General features: G+C 42.6%; 2 protein-coding genes across 2 annotated transcripts in view; one reads left to right on the forward strand and one right to left on the reverse strand.

Annotated features, from left to right (window-relative positions):
* The window catches only part of tubb2 (tubulin, beta 2A class IIa), a 278,308-nt gene that overhangs the window by 8,674 nt on the left and 249,169 nt on the right, over positions 1 to 20,465 (forward strand). The window lies entirely within an intron of this gene.
* ssx2ipa (synovial sarcoma, X breakpoint 2 interacting protein a) overlaps positions 1,885 to 20,465 on the reverse strand; it is a 38,008-nt gene continuing 19,427 nt past the window's right edge. Inside the window, exons 7-14 of the mRNA XM_056262907.1 lie at positions 19,883 to 19,958; positions 18,946 to 19,126; positions 15,100 to 15,247; positions 11,438 to 11,574; positions 7,002 to 7,175; positions 6,370 to 6,487; positions 6,068 to 6,218; positions 1,885 to 1,990 (exon numbers count right to left, since the gene is read on the reverse strand). Coding sequence (XP_056118882.1) covers positions 1,885 to 1,990; positions 6,068 to 6,218; positions 6,370 to 6,487; positions 7,002 to 7,175; positions 11,438 to 11,574; positions 15,100 to 15,247; positions 18,946 to 19,126; positions 19,883 to 19,958 — 1,091 coding nt within the window. The remainder of the gene's footprint in view (positions 1,991 to 6,067; positions 6,219 to 6,369; positions 6,488 to 7,001; positions 7,176 to 11,437; positions 11,575 to 15,099; positions 15,248 to 18,945; positions 19,127 to 19,882; positions 19,959 to 20,465) is intronic.

Raw genomic sequence — 20,465 nt, forward strand, 5'->3', positions numbered from 1 at the left:
CAGAACTTCCTGTTTGTTGACCAATGGCAAAAGGGGGGAGGTTAATGGGAAAGCTCTCTCAACACATGCTCCTTTATACATTCAACTAGTTATGAGTTTCCCTTTTTACTGGAACAAGTAACAGTTTTGGTAAAAATGAAACTTTACCACCATATTATACAATTTCCAAGTAATAAAGGCGAGGATTATAATACACTATGACTTTCACTTAGATTGTTTTGCCCCATTTACAGTATAGACTCGAAGGTAGAGCCATTCTGCAGATTTTGGCCAGTGTGAATTGACAGCTTTCAAAGAAAATCACAGTTTATGTTGGCTTCAGACTATGGCTGCATTCACATTGAACGGTTTAAGTGACCCAGTTCCCACTTTTGGCACAGATCGGATATGGCCCATGAACGTGTAAGCAGGAATTAGCTGTGTACCAATTGAAGCTGCACAAAGGTAAACCGAGAATTTGGTCCAGCCTATGGAGGATTGCTATCGCCGTGACAGCCGACGAGCACCAGTGACGCGTGTACTAGAAAGTTCAATTCAACTGAACACAAAACAAGGTTTGTTTAACTTGGTCCATTTATGCACATTAGAGTATAATCTCTTAAGAAATTCTATAAAATTGCATCTTAGTAAGACAAATAAATAAAAAAAGTAACCACTTTAAAAGGTTTTCACACATTTGGATCATTAGATCTTAAAAGCAAGTTGAAACCCAATACTTTCTAAAAGTGTAATCTGGCATTTTCAAGGGAAATGCTGTCATCACCAGCTCACGATGAATCTTGGGATAGTCTGCTCTGTAAAGCATCCACTCCTGCTGTGCTTCTTGGCCCAGGAAACAAAGGAGGCGTTTGTAGGCCGCATTTAAAGGAGCCTTTGAATCGGGCCAGTCTTCATCACGCCACTGCCTGGGAGCGCAGCCTTCGAAGGACGCAGCCTCTGAGTTTGGACAGCTATTGTTTTCATATGTTATGCATCGCATAGCAACAAGACACATGCTTCTGCAGGAGTGTGTTCACATCTGGTGTTTTAATCCGTCTCTTTTATCATTACCTGTTACCATTGACAAAGTCGCCTAGTGTTTTAAAATCCGTTCCGATTTTAAAAGTTGTGTAGTGCATTTCAGCATTTTGACCAGTTGTTGACAGGATTGTGAGCGTTGTACACCTGAATGAAGGCAGACCTGAATCTGATTGGCTCGACTGCAGTGTCTTATTGGAAGATCAGTAACATGCATTAAGAAAACAAGTCAATATCCATTTCACGCCAACTTTAAAAACACAAAGATCATTTTTTATCTCTTTCAAACTTTATTGCATTGAAGTGAAATCAGTCTTCAAATGTGTAAACATGGATTCTAAAAGTATTTTAAACTCTACCAAAGACATTCTTGATTTTCTCAATATAAATATTCAACATTCAAGTGAAAAAAACCAAAAAATTTCATGTTTTGCATTAGAAGAGATGCAATTAATGCATAGTACTTAACATCACTCAATTATGATAAAAGTACAAAACTGAGCAATTCTACATGTGAAACCCAGCCCAAGACGAGATTGTTTTAGCAACAATATAATGGCAAATCAATAACCATTTATACTAATATTTAAAAGCTACATTAAACATTGCTCCTCTTAAAAGTGCTTTATGAACTAGTGCCCGCACAAACATCACACAATCTTTAAATGATTCTTGTTATTACTACAGTACAAAAGAACCCATTGGCCACTTTACATGTTTGTCATCATGAGATTCAGAGGTGGTGAATGATTGTCTCGGAGATCAATTTGATCCAGCTAAGCACAGCCGCGAATTGTATCAGAGGAGCAGGGCGCTAGCGTGAGCAGTGGTGTGTGTGTTCAGTAGTGTCACACTGAGGTACCGCCGTCACATGTCCTCGTCTCGCCCCAGTGAGATGACGCCGCAGTCTGTAGAGCATCTGCGCAGACGTGCCGTGGTCAACGCCTCAGCGCTCGGACACTGGCCGTGGCCTCTGCAGGACAGAACACACACGTGGAGTTACAGTGGATACTCGTCTACTCACACAACATGTCCCAGTTCACACACTTGAGCGCACATGAAGTGAGTGTGTGTCTCGAGTCTGAAAACACCAAAGCTCAGTGCTCTTAACACACACTCTCTCTAACATCAGTTCAGAACGGTAAGCGTATCCCATCATTCTTCATGTTCAGGAACTCCTGTGCCTCCTTTCAAGGACAACTTTCTAGTGTGCAGTAAAGTAATTCGGTTTTAACATATTTATTTGTAAAATGTAGCGTTGCACAATATATATTGCTGCAGAGATGTGTATTTTGTAGGGCTGTGCAATGATATTATGTAAACACAAACTTTTAATGTGTGTGTACTGTGTAGAATTACACATACATATATTATGTAAACACAAACTTTTATTTTGGATGTGATTAATCGTTGCACAGCACTAGTATTTTGAATCACTTAATTAGATGCACCATCATTAAATCATGTTGTTACATTAGAAGTAATGAACACGTCCAGAAGTTTATTTGAACTTTATCAGCGTGTTAAGTTGCCAGTCAGTAATCGCATTTTTGATCATATTCACAAAAAGTATGGCCTTCAGAATACTTTCTGAATATGTAAACAGTGAACATCTCTAGAGAAAGAACAGAGCCTCTGCTTTTAAACAAAAAGAAAAACATTTTATTCTAGCTTGTCATCGTTTTTTAAAGAGATTCCCTGAGAACTGCTCGAGAGCTCTCCCGGCCGTGATTAAATCCTCTGTCTGGTTATTGCTGCGCAGAAAGTTAGTTAGTGGAGCAAGTTATCGGATTAGTGAGACACTAAAGACCTTACTCCCGAGTAGGGATGTAACGATTCACTCGCAACCGGTTGAAAATCGATAAAAATGTGTGACGATTCAAGTCGGTTGAAATGTTAAACGAATCGCGATACACGTTTTAAACCGCAGGGCGCGTTTACTATAGCCTACTGTGAAGTTGTGAACCTCGCTTTACAATAGCACAATAGCAGCGAGCACACACTGGCGTGAAGCTAGCGAGTGTTTTCACTTCATTCATGGAACTTGATCTTGTGTGAGCCAAGCTCAACTTCCATAGGAATGAACTGAAAACGCTCGGTTTGCTCCGCTCGCGCCGCACCAGTGTGTGCCATAGACTGGTGTGCACGTGCCGTCAAACAGTAGACATGGCTTTGGCGACGGCAAGCGTAGATGTTGACGTTGACTCATCCAAATCGGAGGTGTGGCGGCATTTTGACTTTCCGTAGACTAATAATAATCACCACCGTGAGTAACACCAGTCACCTCCGTTTTCATGTAAAAGTCATTAATACTACAATTGCGAGAGCCACGGAGATCACAAGGTGCATCAGTGTTTCCGTGGCAACCAGGTGTTGTATTTATTTTACTATCTCTTTCTCTAAATGTGTTTTTTTTTTACTCTTACTAGTGTAATGATACAAATTATAACAAAATTAGAATCTTGCCTTTATTACAATGTAAAACCCCTGTCAATCTGGTACTACTAATTTTACACAGTCTTTTACATAGTGTGCGAAGGTACCAGTGTCCAGCCTCTTGACCAAACAGACAGAAAGACTGAGTTGAAACAACCTTGAAGGGAATTTTTTTAATGTAGTTTTATTATTTGACAAATATATTTTAAATTAAAAAGAAATGTGCAGCATTTTGTCTGAGAAATAATAAAAGGGACACTTTTGTCTTAAATCTCATTTGTTAAAAAAATCGTGAGAAAATCGTATCGTGAAACCAGTATCGTGAATCGTATCGCATCGTGAGATGAGTGAATCGTTACATCCCTACTCCCGAGTGATCGAGTCGAGCGTCGTCTCGCTCCTTTCGACTCGGTGTGCGACCCCCTTTAGGTGGGGTTAGATGCGCTCAGGTAACTGGAATACTTAGGCTTTTTACACGGTCAGAAAAGCTACTCTTGCGAGTCAACCAACGCCAGTCACCGGAGTATAGCTGTGCAGGTGTCAGGGACACTTGGTTCAACTCAGGCTCTCGGGGGACAATTCTACCACAGTCCCATTGGGAAAACAAAAGATCTACACACACTTGGGGGTTTCAGGAGCTCTTGAACACTAGAATCCCAGAAATACGTCATGTAAAGTAGACAAGTTATCCAGAGCAATCACAGACTGCACGTGTGGCTGCAGGGCCTGGAGCTTCAGAAGACTTCAGGAGCCATCTGGACTGCTTTACAATGCTTTTTGACATTTTCACTATGTTTTTCAAGCTCCAAAATGATGACAGAGCTTAAAGACATTAATAAAGGTTCCTAAATTCTCCTTGTGTGTTCCACTGAAAAAAACAACAACCCCAAATTGGTCATATGTTGGTTTGGAAGGACGTAAGGGCGAGTAAATAAATGACCGAACTTCCACTTTGGGAGGAATATTTCTTTAAAAGGGGACCTATTAAGCCCTTTTTCACAAGACACAACATAAGTCTCAGGTGTCCACAGAGTGTGTCTGAAGTTTCAGCTCAAAATACCCCACAGATCATTTATTATAGCTTGTCCCCATTTAGGTGTGATTTTGTGTCCCTTTAAATGCAAATGAGCTTCTTTCCAGAGAGGGCGGAGCCTCTACAGCTCGAGCTCCAGATACTCCAGCAACTACTAAACTGGAGAATGGCAGAAGCGTGTTCAGCCTCACATGTTGAAACCGGAGTCGGACACTGATGGAGAGGCGTTTCGGAGTGGATAGTGGATAGATAAATGCATGCAGTTATTGTGGATCCAAGCTAACAGGGCAGATCGTCAGCAGTCATGGGCTCTTATGTAAGAGGAGGGGGAAATCTGGACCCGCTCGTTTGCAGACACGGTTTAGGATTTATGGGGATTATATATATATATATATATATATATATATTAGGGGTGGAACGGTACACAGACGTCACGGTTCGGTACGATTTCGGTACAATGGAGTGAATAGCAAAACAAAAATATAGAAGGCTTTTTTATAAATGGCTTAAGCCTTGTATTTTTTAAATAAGTTTTATTAATAAAGGCATAGAACCAGTTTATTTGTAGTGCACTGACAGTAGTTTTATATAATTCGTTTATTAATTAAATTATTAAATAGACGAAAAGACCTTGAGATATGTTTGGTAATTGTACCTGAATGAATTTAAAATTAATTTGCTATTTCAGATCAATATATTTGTTTTCCTTCATTTTAATTAACCCTAACTTTATTCTCATCTGAATTATAAATAATTGATTTCCGTATAAAATAATACTACCATTAAAAACTTTTGTTAACAGTTGTAGGTTACAGTTTGAGTTTAGAGTGTGACAAAAGCACAATGTGGTGTGTTATTGCGTAAACATAAAAGTAAACAATTTGCAGTTTTAATGATGTCCTGTATGAAAAAAATGACGGTGTACGTTTTTATGTTTCCACTGTTCGATCGCCCGTGCCTCTCTCTCTCACACACACACACCCTGTTCGATCGCGCGATTCGCGCCCGCGCCTCTCTCTCGCACGTGCGCGCACACACACACACACACAGTTCGATCGCGCGATTCGCGCCCGCGCCTCTCTCTCTCTCTCTCTCTCTCTCTCTCTCTCTCTCTCTCTCTCTCTCTCTCTCTCTCTCTCTCTCTCTCTCTCTCTCTCTCTCTCTCTCTCTCTCTCTCTCTCTCTCTCTCTCTCTCTCTCTCTCTCTCTCTCTCTCTCTCTCTCTCTCTCTCTCTCTCTCGCGCGCGCACACACACACACACTCCAGTATTGCATTCTTGATCGCAGCCTGTTCATTGCTGCGTTCACAGTCACACCAAAAGCGAATAGAGCGAAATTTATCGCTTTTTTTATTTGTACCGTGTATTCTCCGTGCAAATTCGTGCACCGAACCGTGGCGCCCGTACCGTTTCGGTTCAATACGAATACATGTACCGTTCCACCCCTAATATATATAAAAAAAAAGAGTGGGTGTATTTTGACCATTATTGACAGGTGTGTGTAAAGAACCAGTGTTGAAACTCCGTACACAAGTGAATTTTGCACAATAGGTGCCCTTTAAAGCTCACGGGCCGTTGAGTACCTGCTGTCTGGGATGAGGTGCAGTGTGCGGTACAGGTCAGCAGTGGAGGGCATCCTCACCGGCACAGACTTAGGCGTGGAGAACGCGCTGTAGGACGGGGACTTGTTCTGGAGGGGTGGAGTGGACTGCAGTTTGGCCTCAGGTCCAGCACCTAAACACAGGTGGATTCAAAATATCCTAAATGAATACACTCGAGGAGCTGACCACAAAATATATGACGAGCTTCACAAGCAGAGAAGTGGCGCATGTGAAGCCGAAGGTCGTTCTCAGTTGTTCCGTGATGACACATGGGAGATACTCACTGACGGATAAAGCACTGTGAGGGTCAGCCAGCGCAGGTCGCTTACGGTCTACAAATGGAGTCATGTTCAGAAACTGGGTCTTCAGCCACGCCGCTCGATCCTCCTCAAAGGATTTCCTCTGAAGAGGGAAAACACAGCGAGTTAAAAACAGCTTTTTCCCATGTTCAACCTCATTATAATAATCCATACGCAGAATAAAGGGGCGGGGCCTGGTTGAGTTAGTCAGTAGTGTGTTAAACTAGCGGTTATGGAAAGGGGCGGGACATTTCCCAAACACACTCGAAGCGCTCGACCAATCACAACACACTGCTCCAGCCGACCAATCAGAGCACAGTGTGCTTTTCAGAAGGAGGGGCTTCATAGAGACAGAAAGTAAACAGAGCGTTACTGACAGACTGGGAAGAGAGGAGCCGCAACAATGGAGAATATGAGGAGAATACATGGTTTTCATCGCTATTACACAATAAAAGCCAGAAGAAGAAAATAAGCTGGTTTCAATAAAAGTTATTTTTTGCATTAAATAATTTCTCTGTTTTTAATAGCACAATGACCTCAGATCTGTCAAAAGATGAAGGACTTTGAGTGATTTCTTTTCTGTTTTACAGTAATAGCTGATTCGTTCTGTTCAGTACCTCGTGTCCCAGGCGAATAGCAGCTTCAGTGAAGTTCCTCCTTTCTCGCTCAAAGTTTCTTTTCTGCTCACCGAAGAGCCTCCACTCCTCCTTCAGCCGCTCCTTCTCCTCCAGCGTGTAGCAGTCGTTCAGCAGAGCTGCGGTCTCCTCGTCACATGGCACGCTCAGCTGCTGCTGTAAACACACACACACACCTCAGACACGAGCAAACACAATGTGATCTATGTTTTAGCCCAATTTATGGTCGGGTCGGATATTTGTAACCAACTAACTTAAAATAAAAGTGCGTTTAGCGAATGACCTGAGGAGACCCGATTATTTTAAAATATGCCGACTTTCCACTATTCGTTTCAGGCGTTTAATTAACAATCGGGTCTAGCTGGGTTCGAAAACGAATGCCTTCGGGTCTAATTTTATCGGGTTGGGTTTTTCTTTAGGTAAGGGTGCGCACCACTATAGTTAGCTAGTTTCCTCCAATGAAAGACGATGAATTACACCGGCTCATGCCACATGTCCAGAGCTGAAGTGTGGACTCCTGCGCTCCACTATAAAGAAACCACTAGGGAGATCGAGAACAGTCGCGTTGTTTGCAAAATAAGCCATTCCAAAACTCAAATCTAAAGAGCTCAGTTAACACCCTGACGGCCTATCGACGTTTAGATGAATATGTTAATATGTTTTGCGCACTTTTTTCAATAACAAAATAAAACAAAAATAACAGCGGTGAGAAAAGAGCAGTTCAGAAAGCATCTGATCACAGCGATGTGGATATGTTTGAACAGCACTTTTACCACGGTATATACAGGGATCATGGAGTTCAATTTGATACCTTTTAAGAACGTTTTTAAGATTCTTTCCATACATTTTGAGACCTCATTAAACGGTTACGTCGGCGACACTTTAAAGGAGTAGTTCACCTCAAAATGAAAATTTCCTGATAATTTACTCCCCCCAATGCCATCCAAGATGGTCATGTCTGTCCTTCTGCAGTGGAAAAGAAATGAAGTTTTTTGAGGAAAACATTTCAGGATTTTTCTCCACACAATGGACTTCACTTGCAACCAACGTTTTGAAGTCCAAATCGATGCAGTTTCAAAGGTCTCTGAAGAGCTTCACACGGCTCTGCCCGATCCCAGCTGAGGAACAGGGTCTTATCTAGCCAAACCATCGGCCATTTTCAAAAAAAAAATAAACATTTCAGGAGAAAAATCCTGAAATGTTTTCCTCAAAAAACTTAATTTCTTTTCCACTGCAGAAAGAAAGACATGACCATCTTGGAGTTAATTATCAGGAAATTTTCATTTTGAGGTGAACTAACCCTTTAACTGATATTTAAGGCCCTTGCACACCGAGTCTGAAATTCGCGTCCGAATTTTCGCACATTAAAAAATAAATACGACCTCACGTTGTCAATCACGCTTGCACACTGCCTCCGAAACTTTCGTCCGTAGTAAAAAAAAAATCGGATCGGGTTCAATTTTCTGTGTTTTTCGCATCCGTAGCTCAAGCAGTTTGAGTGGTGTTTGAATGGCGTTTTGACAATTAGCCACCGAATCCAGAATACGAAACAACGCATACGAAAATTTCGGACTCAGTGTGCAAGGGCCTTAACTATGTGTTGATTGTAAGATAGCACAACTAAACTCAGTCTTCAGGTGATGATACACAGGGCAACTTTTTGAGCAATGTTGCCGTCAACGGGCAACCAGATGAGGCCCACGACTGATCTAAATTATCCAGATAGAAATTTATTGCCAATTTTCAATGGGAAAATGCCAAAAAAAAAAAAATCGTTCGGAAGATTTCCCAGCAACATTGCTCAAAAAGTTGCCCTGTGTATCATCACCTTTAGTTGGCGATAACTCCTTATCAATGCAACATAATTCAGAAGGGTGGAAACAACGCACAAGAGAATTAATTGACAAAATCATTAAAAAAAATTGGACAAATATACATAATGAAAAGTTTATTACGAACATTTACGATTGATACAAAATGTAATGCCTTGGAAAATGACATTTAACACTTTTTAAGGCCTTAATTTTCTCTCAATTGATTTATCAACCCACGGACACAGTTTACAGTATTAAATATGAAAAGCATTGAATATAAAAAACAGTGTCATTGAGGCATGGAGTGGACACTGCACTTTCTGTTGTCACTGTTCTGATTAAATTAAAGTTTTGCTCAGGTTTCACCAGTGTGTGTGTGTGTGTGTGTGTGTGTGTGTGTGTGTGTGTGTGTACCCTAACCCTAACCCTAAAGACCAATGGAAAGCTAGATGGACGGGCACAGGGATTCGGTGTGTCATCAGACTGGCCAGACCTAAATGACCTATGCTGGAAGACAGGTACTGAACTGAAGTGGAGCTCTCGCGATCGACCTGTAGAGGTCTCTGATGCAGTCGTAGAGGACCCATCTGTCATCGTGGAAGCCAGGCTGCACCATAACAACACTGTTCACCTGCTCCAGCCTAGAACATCAAGGCAGACTCTCTTGTTTACTCACAGAGCCCAAAATATGGAGTACTGGACCAGTCTGAAACTCCAGGGAAAGTTGGCAAAACTGCCCTGTGCGGACCACTCCGTATCACACACCATCTACAGTTATCCCTATCGCCTAACGACTACAGACCCATTGACTCCCTGTGCCAATGCATTGAGGAAGTAAACAATTGGATGTGCCAAAACTTTCTTCAGTTAAACAAAGACAAAACTGAAGTCATTGCGTTTGGAAACAAAGATGAAGTTCTCAAGGTGAATGCATACCTTGACTCTAGGGGTCTAACAACTAAAAATCAAGTGAGGAATCTGGGTGTGTCTCTAGAGTCAGACCTTAGTTTCAGTAGTCATGTCAAAGCAATAACTAAATCAGCATACTATCATCTGAAAAATATTTTAATAATTAGATGCTTTGTTTCCAATCAAGACTTAGAGAAACTTGTGCATGCTTTCATCACCAGCAGGGTGGATTATTGTAATGAACTCCTCACTGGCCTTCCTAAAAAGACCATAAGACAGTTGCAGCTCATACAGAACGCTGCTGCCAGGATCCTGAGCAGAACCAGAAAATATGACCATATCACACCAGTCCTCAGGTCTTCACACTGGCTCCCAGTTACATTTAGGATTGATTTTAAAGTATTATTACTGGTATATAAACCATTTAATGGCCTAGGACCTAAATATATTGCAGATATGCTCACTGAATATAAACCCAACAGATCACTCAGATCATTAGGATCACATCAGCTAGAAATACCAAGGATTCACTCTAAGCATGGAGAGTCTGCTTTAGCTATTATGCTGGAACAGCTTCCAGAGGAGATCAGATGTGCTCCGACAGTAGTCACATTCAAATCCAGACTCAAAACACTTCTGTTTAGCTGTGCATTTACTGAATGAGCACTGTGCCACTGTGTCCGACTGTTTGTACTGTATTTTATTTTATTTTTTATTCTAAACTGCTTTAATTATTCTTATTTCTTTTGATTATTTTAATCTCTTTATTCTTAACTGTTTTAATTATTCCTATTTTTTTTTTTTTTTTTTTTTTATGTAAAGCACTTTGAATTGCCATTGTGTATGAAATGTGCTATATAAATAAACTTGCCTTGCCTTGCCTTGCCTTGCCTTACAGCAATGCCACCATCAGTGAGGAGATCCTCATCTTCTGTGTGAAAGCACGTCTGCAGGTTCTTCCTACAAAATACACCTATCGCTGTGGTTCCCCTCCACCCACTCGCCCCTCTGCATGCTGCATGCCCCCCCTCAACACCTGGAGTCAGTAGCCCACATCATGAACAGTTGCTCAGCACTGAAAGGACTGTATATTGCCGGACATGACAGACTCGTGGACCTCATCGCTGCTCAGATTCCCTGCATGGCTGATGAGCAGATCTTTAAACACACTACTGTACAGTCCGAATGGTTCAACTCTCCTGCAAACACTTTCTTAGGAATGGCTAATACGCCCGATATTGTTAACATCTCTCAGAATGGCAAAAAAGTTACACTATTTGAGGTGTCATGTGCATTTGACTTGTTTATGGAGGAGTCTTACTGCTCTAAGACTCTAAAATATCAGTCATTGATATCGACCATTGAGAACCTTGGGTACAGATGCCGACTTATTGTGCTAGTGTTTGGTAGCCTAGGTCATGTACACAGGCTGGCGGTTCGTGGACTTTGTATTGGGGGGATTTCTAAAACAAGGGCCAAACAGTTGGCAAAGTACTGTTCAATCTCAGCAACTATAGGAAGCATGTTTATTTGGAAAAGACGATGTTTCCTGTATCCTTAGAACTCTTAACCCTTAGTAATTCATAACAATGTGCTGATTTGTTTTAATCTGTTGGATTATTCAAAAAATTTGATTCCAAATGAAATTAACTTGTAATGTGGAATCAAATAAAGTATATAAAATGTATGGTTCACCTGCAGAAGCTGCTGCTGCATGTGGATGAACTCTTTACACTGCTGCAGCTCCAGGCGTATCCGCTGCATCTCCTCCTCATGATCCTTCCTGGACATCAGCTCCTCGGCCTCGCGCTCCTGACACGCCACCAGTGACACTGCAACACACAAGCAGAGATGCTCATCATCAAGACCCAGTACTGAGGAACTCACTCTGAAGAATGTGCCGTCTCAAGTTCACCACAGTTTGCAAGAACAGCATTTAAAGTGATAAGACTCGTATAAGACCCCCACGTATAAGACTTTCTTTTTTCACATTCACACAAACGAAGATTTTTAGGTAGTATTTTCTTAGACACCTATCGTTTGACCTCACAGAGATGGAGTCCGTATACTACGTAACTTTGTTCAAAAGTCATCAATCCTTCTTCAAAAATGTGTGTGTGTCTTACCCCGATTCACTGTGGCAAGTCTATTACAAGTGTTTATATTCCCTTTCAGGATGGTTTTGGCGGGAAATTGTGTACGTGTGTCACTCGTCCGTGTGTCTCATGATCATATCCCGCGAATAGAGTAAAGTTGCTCCGGCTGCTTTGACGCGAGTCTGTTGTGGGAGTGACAGAGGTTAGTTGTGTGTGTTGTCAGATGTTAGTCACAACGAGAGAGAAAGGTTGACATGGAGCCGCTAAATCTCCAACCTCCGGAGAATCACCCGTTTTAAACAAACGCTAGAGAAAGGAGAACGAGGCAGAGCTCGTAATAAAGCAAGAGTCATCAGCTTGGCTGTAGGAGATGGAGAAAACTGAGGGGTTTGGACTGTTGTGATGGGGTTTATTACTCAACTGGAGAATAAGGTGTAACAGATAAACTGCCATATGTTTAGATTAGGTTTTTATTTTCATTTGAAAAAATGTTTTTCCTTTGTTGCTCAAAAACGATTAGTGGAAAGTACCTTTTTGTCAGTATTGGACTATGGTGATATAATATATATGCATGCGCCTTTAAATACTTTGAAAAAAATGGGATGTTTTACGATTTGTGACAAGTTACAGTGATGCGTACGCACACTTGAACCAATGTATTGACAAATTGGACTTCACTGATCTTGAGGAGGAAACATCATATGTTGATTTTTATTTTAAAAGCTTTACAGGGTAAATTACCACAGTATATATCTAGTTTATTGACATACTGCACTAGTATCTATAAAACTAGATCAACAGTCTTTTACTCAAGAACCCAATTCTCCAAACAGAAACCGGTGGATCAGTCTCTTCTAATTATGCTCCTCGAGTATGGAATGAGCTTCAGGGTATATCACATATGAAATATGAACCATCTCTCGCTTCGTTTATAAACATCTTAAAGTCTGTTTTTATAGAACGGTGTAAATGTTTTAACAGTTGATTAGGATTAGTATTGTTTCTCAGGGCACTTTCCTTTGTTTACTATGTTGTGTTATGTACTACTCTGTACTTTTTGTTTGTGCTGCCTATCTTGACCAGGACTCCCTGGTAGAAGAGATGTTGTATCTCAATGGGACCTTCCTGGTAAAATAAATACAATAAAAATAATATGTTGCTCTCTAACAGAGTTCACTGTAAAGCATCATCTATTGTGAAGTTCATCTAATTATGGTTGCTGTGATGGAGTTTATTCTCAGGGCAGTAGCGTGTCTATTGATGAGTAACTTATTAATTCAGCACTTGCGTGTAGTTCGGTAGAATTAAATGTCCTTATTCCTTTAATCCGCGGGACTTGCGTGTGAATCTGGTGTACGTCTCTCATTAGCACTCGCGCCCTGCTTCACACCACAGTCATGTTACAAACATCAGTGTGTTCACTCATCCATAAAAGATCCATCAGCTTGACGACAAGAGCCATAATTCCGCTTAATGCTTTGCGTCATCGATATACGCCTTTGTTATTGTAAGAGGTTAGCGACCCCTGGTGGCGAACAATCCTACATATTGTACCTTTAACCCTCTGGGGTCGGCGGTCTCGCCGGCGATACCAGCTCACTTTTTTCCTTATCAGTGCAAAAAAAACTCAAATTACTCTGTTGATTTTGATCTTACATATAAGTGTTGATATATTCCCAAACTTTCTGTAAAAACATTATGAGAATTAACTGCACAATTACTAGAAATGTTTACATTTGATATTATACAATTTGCAAGCACAATTTGAAAAATAAATAAATAATTGGAACTGTGAACCAATTTTGTATTATATAGGCCTATATATATATATATATATATATATGTATTGTCATTGCATTCTTGTGGCTCAGTGACACACCTGAATGAAAGGCTCATTAGTATGCAGCCCCATTATGCGCTCATTATGCGGGCCCATTGTCTTCTGAGGTGTGAATCACAGCAGGTCACACCCCTGCGCATATTGCCTAAAGTGTCATTTTTAAATTTAAACCAATCTATTGTTTTATAGAAAAAACTCTAGGCGACAACATCCATTATTCAAAAGTCTTGTGGACAGATATTTAGTATGTGTTTTGTGGCCTTATTTCAGAAACTTTAAATTTTAGTTTTTTCAATAGCCACGCATAAACAATATTCTCTCAAAAATACAAGCATGTACATACATGTTGATAACATATTATGGTAGCCCTGTTTGTGCTAAATAGAGTGTAATTACACCTTTGCCAGTAATTTGTTTATAAGCAACTGAAAAAAGCACAAATGTCAGAGTATGTCAAAACATCTCAAGGACCCCAAAAACACTTTAGACCCCAGAGGGTTAAGTAACCGTGTCGTCTGCACTCTTATAGTGGCACTGTATGCTTTATAGCGAGGGGGAAAGCAACACGCGGAGCGGACAGGGCTTGAATGAAGCACTTTCAACTCTAGATAACAATATTATAGATATAGCACTGAATGATCATTACCATGAACAACCCTGAGGGCCTGTGGTGTGTGTGAACCGCTCCGTTGCATTGACGCGCCGCTCACTTTAATCTGTAGAAACGGTAAAATGGCGCAATCATGTCCCAGAGTCCGGACTGAACCAAGCCGTCCGCCTTTTGAATAACCCTGCACTAGAGGGCCAAAAGGTACACTACGTAAATTTAAGTTTTTCAACTAATATTTATGTTGTATTTCAGCTTTATTTCAATTAACAGAAATGCTTTTAATAGTTAACAATAATAACACTGCTAACTCCCCAAGTTGTCCTCCACCCTTCTGAAAGGCCAGGATCTGAAGTCTCCACGTCATGACGTCCCTCCACACGCGCGTGTAAATCAAGGAGGTGTGCTCTTAACAACACCCATCACAGGAGTGACACTGCTGCCACGAAAGACCCTGTCCCTGGATGTAGACTAACTGCACCTCGGAAAACTGGGAATCCCCTTCCAAAAAAACCCTCACTATTAAAAATGCATGTCTGAAGTTTATTTCGAATGACGTGCCTGAGCGATTGAACAATGCTGTTGTGTGTTCGTCTGCTTTCACAGCATGGTGCCGTTAAAATATCTCGTGCTGAAACTACGTCAGTGCCAAGTATCGCTGTGGTTCTGTTCTCTGTTATAACATACAGGACTCTATTGCTGTCCTAAATTCAGACGCTGCATCCTACAAATGTGTAGAAAAGTGATAATGTTTTTAACAAGCATCTGACTGATGTTGTGCTGCAGAACAGCTGAGCTCCAGAAGCGCGGGTACCTTGGCTGTCGAGTCTCTGCATGTGGCTCTTGAGCTTCCTCCACTGCAGGCGGATGCTGTTGGTCAGCTGCTCACGCGCCTGCTCACACGCCTGCTCCAGCGGCCCTCGACTGCAGTCAGCGGCGTCCTCCTCGCCCGAGGACACGGCCTGAGGACACACACACACACACACACACAGTCAGCGGCGTCCTCCTCGCCCGAGGACACGGCCTGAGGACACACACACACACACACAGTCAGCGGCGTCCTCCTCGCCCGAGGACACGGCCTGAGGACACACACACACACACACACAGTCAGCGGCGTCCTCCTCGCCCGAGGACACGGCCTGAGGACACACACACACACACACAGTCAGCGGCGTCCTCCTCGCCCGAGGACACGGCCTGAGGACACACACACACACACACACACACACAGTCAGCGGCGTCCTCCTCGCCCGAGGACACGGCCTGAGGACACACACACACACACACAGTCAGCGGCGTCCTCCTCGCCCGAGGACACGGCCTGAGGACACACACACACACACACACACACACAGTCAGCGGCGTCCTCCTCGCCCGAGGACACGGCCTGAGGACACACACACACACGCCATCACTCACCCGCATGCCCTTCCGACCCAGCATGACCTGCGTTCAGCTCACAAACACAAATCAAGACTATCTTCACCACACCTGAAAAGTTCATGTTCCTCCATTAAAAGTCCAGGAAACCAAAACAGTTCATAAAGTCATTGTCAAAGTAATCCATATGAATCTAGAAAATGTATTTTATTATAGTTTTATATTTCTAGTTTTCATGTTAAGTTCAGTAATTGCATTAAGAGCTTTTGTCATTTATTAAAATATTGCTATTTTAGGTTTAATTACATTTTTATTTCAGTTGTAGCTTTATTTATTTCCAGTTAATCATTTTACTTCAACACTTTACAATAAGGTTTCATTAGTTAACATGAACTGATAATTAACTATATTTCTACAGCATTTATTAATCTTAGTTAATGATCATTTCAATATTTACTATTATTAAAATCAAAAGTTGTATTTGTTAACATTAGTTAATGCACTGTGAACTAACATGAACAGCTTGATTTGTTTATTAACAAAAATTAACAAATACAGTAATAAATGTATTGCTCACTGTTAGTTCATGATAGTAAATACATTAACTAATGTTACTGCAACATTTCTATTTTATATATATATATACATATAAAATAGAAAAGTTTATTTTTTCAACATTTATATTTTAATTCAGCTTAATTTAATTTAATTATTATTACCATATTCAATGTGCTCTTTATGAACTTTTTAAAGCACCAATGCTTTGGGGGGTCATTCATTTCATTTTGGCTCCTGCAATGGGTTTGGGGGCGTCCCATCCCTGTGCGTTGAGCCGACCAGATGCACCAGTTGTTTCCAGTGCTGACGGTCTTGTGCCAGCTGCTCTGCATCCTCCACAGCAACTCCATGTTGTTGGAGGTCGCCTGCAAGGACGTCAAGCCATCGGGTGCGGGGTCTGCCTCGTGGTCGTCTCCAGCCTGCGGCTTTTGGATCAAACTGGAGAATGGCTCTCGTCGGGTGGTCAGGAGGCAGACGGAGGACATGGCCAAGCCAGCGGATGCGACGTTGCGCAGCCAGGCAAGATGCTCTGGGCTGGCACGTGCGGGCTCTAAGCACTTGATTGGAAACCCGCTGGGGCCACCTGATATTCTCAATGGTCCTGAGGGCCCTGCTATCAAAGCCATCTATTCTTGTAGTCAGTGTCTTATTTAAGGGCCAAGTCTCCGAGCCATAAAGCAGGATGGAGAGTACTGCTGAGTTGTAAATCCGGAGCTTCGTCTTGCGTGAGATGGTCTGGTGCCTCCAGAGTGGTTTCCAGAGAGACTGCAGAGCTGACGCAGCCAGGGCTCTTCTACGGGTAATCTCTGGTTTTAGGTCCCCGTTGTCTGTCACTAAGGATCCCAGATACACAAAGTTGTTGACAGGCTCTACAATATCATTGCCAAACTGCAGGGAAGTTGGATGCGGTCCATCACCGACATACATGAACTTGGTTTTTGTCCAGCTCACCTGAAGGCCAAGCTTCTCAGCCTCTTCACTGTATATGCCCAGAGCGTCTCTCAACTGGCTGTAGGACGTGCTGAGCAGGATGGTGTCGTCAGCGTACTCCAGGTCAGTCAGGTGGTAACTGCCGAAGGACACTCCGGGGACCCGCTCACAAACCCTAGACATCAGATGGTCAATGATGCAGTTGAAGAGGTCAGGAGCAGCCACGCAGCCCTGGCGAACGCCACTGGAGATGGGAAACCAGTCTGAGTCTCTGCCGTTGATACGGACACAGCTCTGAGCGTTGCTATAAAGCAGCTTGAACAGTGCAACGATCTTGGGTGGTGCTCCAAGGGCGTGTAGGATACTCCACAGTGAAGTGTGGCAAACGGTGTCAAAGGCAGCCTTCAGATCTATGAACCCAATGTAAAGATGGCGATCTTTACGGAATTCATAGGTCTTCTCTATCAGCATGCGAACGGCGGAGATTTGGTCTGTTGTGGAGCGGTTAGGCATGAAGCCAGCCTGCTGGGGACGGCGGCTGCTTCTGATGGCTGGGAGAGCACGAGTGAGCAAGATCTTGGTAAAGAGTTTGCCGGGGATGGAGAGCAGGGTAATGCCTCTGTGGTTGCCGCAGACTAGCCTGTCACCTTTACGTTTCCAGAAGGGCAAGATGACTCCTCTGGTCCAGTCGCTGGGAAGCCTTTCTGTCTCCCACACCTCATTGAATATGTGGGTAAGCCACTCGACAATGGTTTCACCCCCAGATTTTAGCATCTCAGCAGTTATTGCACAGATGCCGGGGGCTTTCCTGTTGTTTAGTTTTTCCAGAGCGGCTCTGACTTCCTCAGGTGTAACAGGGTCTGTATTGCAGACAGCACTAAGGGCTGCAGCATTAGCGGTCGATAAGATGGCGGTATCAGCTGGGGAGGTACCGTGCTGCAGAAGAAGGCTGAAGTGCTCTTTCCAGTGTTCGAGGCAGTTTGCTTCAGTTGCTATAAGATTGCCATCGGAATCTTTCACCAGGGCTGTCTTGATGCGTGGGCCATTACGGGCTTGGCGCAGCAGACTGAAGACACGGCTCTGGGGGGTAACAGACTTTTAATGGAGGGACAGAAAACTCAGATTTTATTAAAAAATATCTTTGTGTAAAAATAACATTATTTCCCATCTAAATAAAATAAAATAATGTTTTTATTTTAAACACGGTTTGAAATCGCTGGTGTTTCTGACGTCACAAACGAGCTTGTAACCAATCAGATCAACGTGTGATCGTCAACCAGTGGATCTCTGAGCTGAGTGAGTGAGTGAGTGAGTGGAGGCGGGGCTCATCTGCATATTCATAGGACCGCGCATACTAAATGAGGCAAGGGTGTCAAGTTACATTCAAGATATTTAAAGACATTTTTTTCAATGAAAAAACTTTTACAAAGTAATTTTGGTGATCAAAGATGAGTTTTAAGTGATAAAATTATTGACTAAAGGGGGACTTTAAATATAAATGAATAGAAACAAATCTTAAATAAATATATTTATTTAAATGTATTAAATACTTTAAACAATGCATTATTTACTTTTATCTTGCCAATAGCTGACAGTAGTTTAATGTACAAAAGTAGTCTAAAAACAAGGTTTAAAAAGACGAAAGGTAAAGCTGTTTCAGTGGTGGGAAAAATCTTTAGTATAACGCGTATAGATGAAGTTGGTATTTCACAATGCCTTATATTTGTAGAGTTCACAGACAGTTTGCTGCTGAAACATGTCATTTGGAGACCCTGTGAGGCGCTCAGACCTGCTCTAGGCTGTCCTCCGCCGGCTCCGGCTCCACGCAGGGGCTCTTGGGACTCAGGATGGCCATCATGTCCTTCTTCATGAGCTGCAACACCTTCTGGAGCTCTGCGTTCTCCAGCATCAGGGACCTCTGCCGCGCCTCATAGTCACTCAGTAGAGCCCTGTACATCTCCCCCTCGTGCCTGACAACACAACAGCAAACACGAGAGATGGTCACACACACACACACACACACACACACACACACGAGTGTCTGACAACACAACAGCAAACACGAGAGATGGTCACACACACACACACACCCGAGTGTCTGACAACACAACAGCAAACACGAGAGATGGTCACACACACACACACACACACACACACACACACACACACACACACACACACGAGTGTCTGACAACACAACAGCAAACACGAGAGATGGTCACACACACACACACACACACACACCCGAGTGTCTGACAACACAACAGCAAACACGAGAGATGGTCACACACACACACACACTCGTGTCTGACAACACCACAGCAAACACGAGAGATGGTCAAACACACACACACACACACACACACACACGAGTGTCTGACAACACAACAGCAAACACGAGAGATGGTCACACACACACACACACTCGTGTCTGACAACACCACAGCAAACACGAGAGATGGTCAAACACACACACACACACACACACACACACACACGAGTGTCTGACAACACAACAGCAAACACGAGAGATGGTCACACACACACACACACTCGTGTCTGACAACACCACAGCAAACACGAGAGATGGTCAAACACACACACACACACACACACACACACACACACACGAGTGTCTGACAACACAACAGCAAACACGAGAGATGGTCACACACACACACACACACACACACACACACACACACACACACACACACTAGTGTTACCTGGCCTCCATCTTGCCCGTCTTCCAGAGGCCTCTCCTGCCATCGGACCTTCCCACACAGTTGGACACTTCAATGGCTGAACACACGAGGACAGAGAGAGAGAGAGAGAGAGAGGAGAGAGAGAGAGAGAGAGAGAGAGAGAGAGAGAGAGAGAGAGAGAGAGAGAGAGAGAGAGAGAGAGAGAGAGAGAGAGAGGTTATAACCTTGCATGCACTCCTCAACTCTCTGATATTGTGGATTACTTCACTTGAGTTTGTGTAATTGTCATGTAGATATTGTGTTGCTGTGTTGTGTAACTGCTATTGATGCGGGTCAGGCTAGGACAGGTCCGCTGGGATGGGAGGTTTAAGGGCGGATTAAAAGCCAAGGGAAGGTCAACAGTGTCAGTAAAGCTGGAATTACAAGCAGGTCATTTTATATTTTACTTATAATATTGTATGTACACAAGTGCATCATATCAAATGATTCATTTCAATGTTAGCACAGAGTAGTTAAAGACACCTTATATAAAGTGTGACTGAACTTTCAAAGCTGTCATTTCTTTCAACAAGCTACATTGAGATGATATATTATATTACACATG

The sequence above is a fragment of the Rhinichthys klamathensis genome, unplaced genomic scaffold (assembly GCF_029890125.1).
Source record: "Rhinichthys klamathensis goyatoka isolate OS25496 unplaced genomic scaffold, OSU_Roscu_1.1 h1tg000011l_1, whole genome shotgun sequence".
Classification (NCBI taxonomy): domain Eukaryota; kingdom Metazoa; phylum Chordata; class Actinopteri; order Cypriniformes; family Leuciscidae; genus Rhinichthys; species Rhinichthys klamathensis.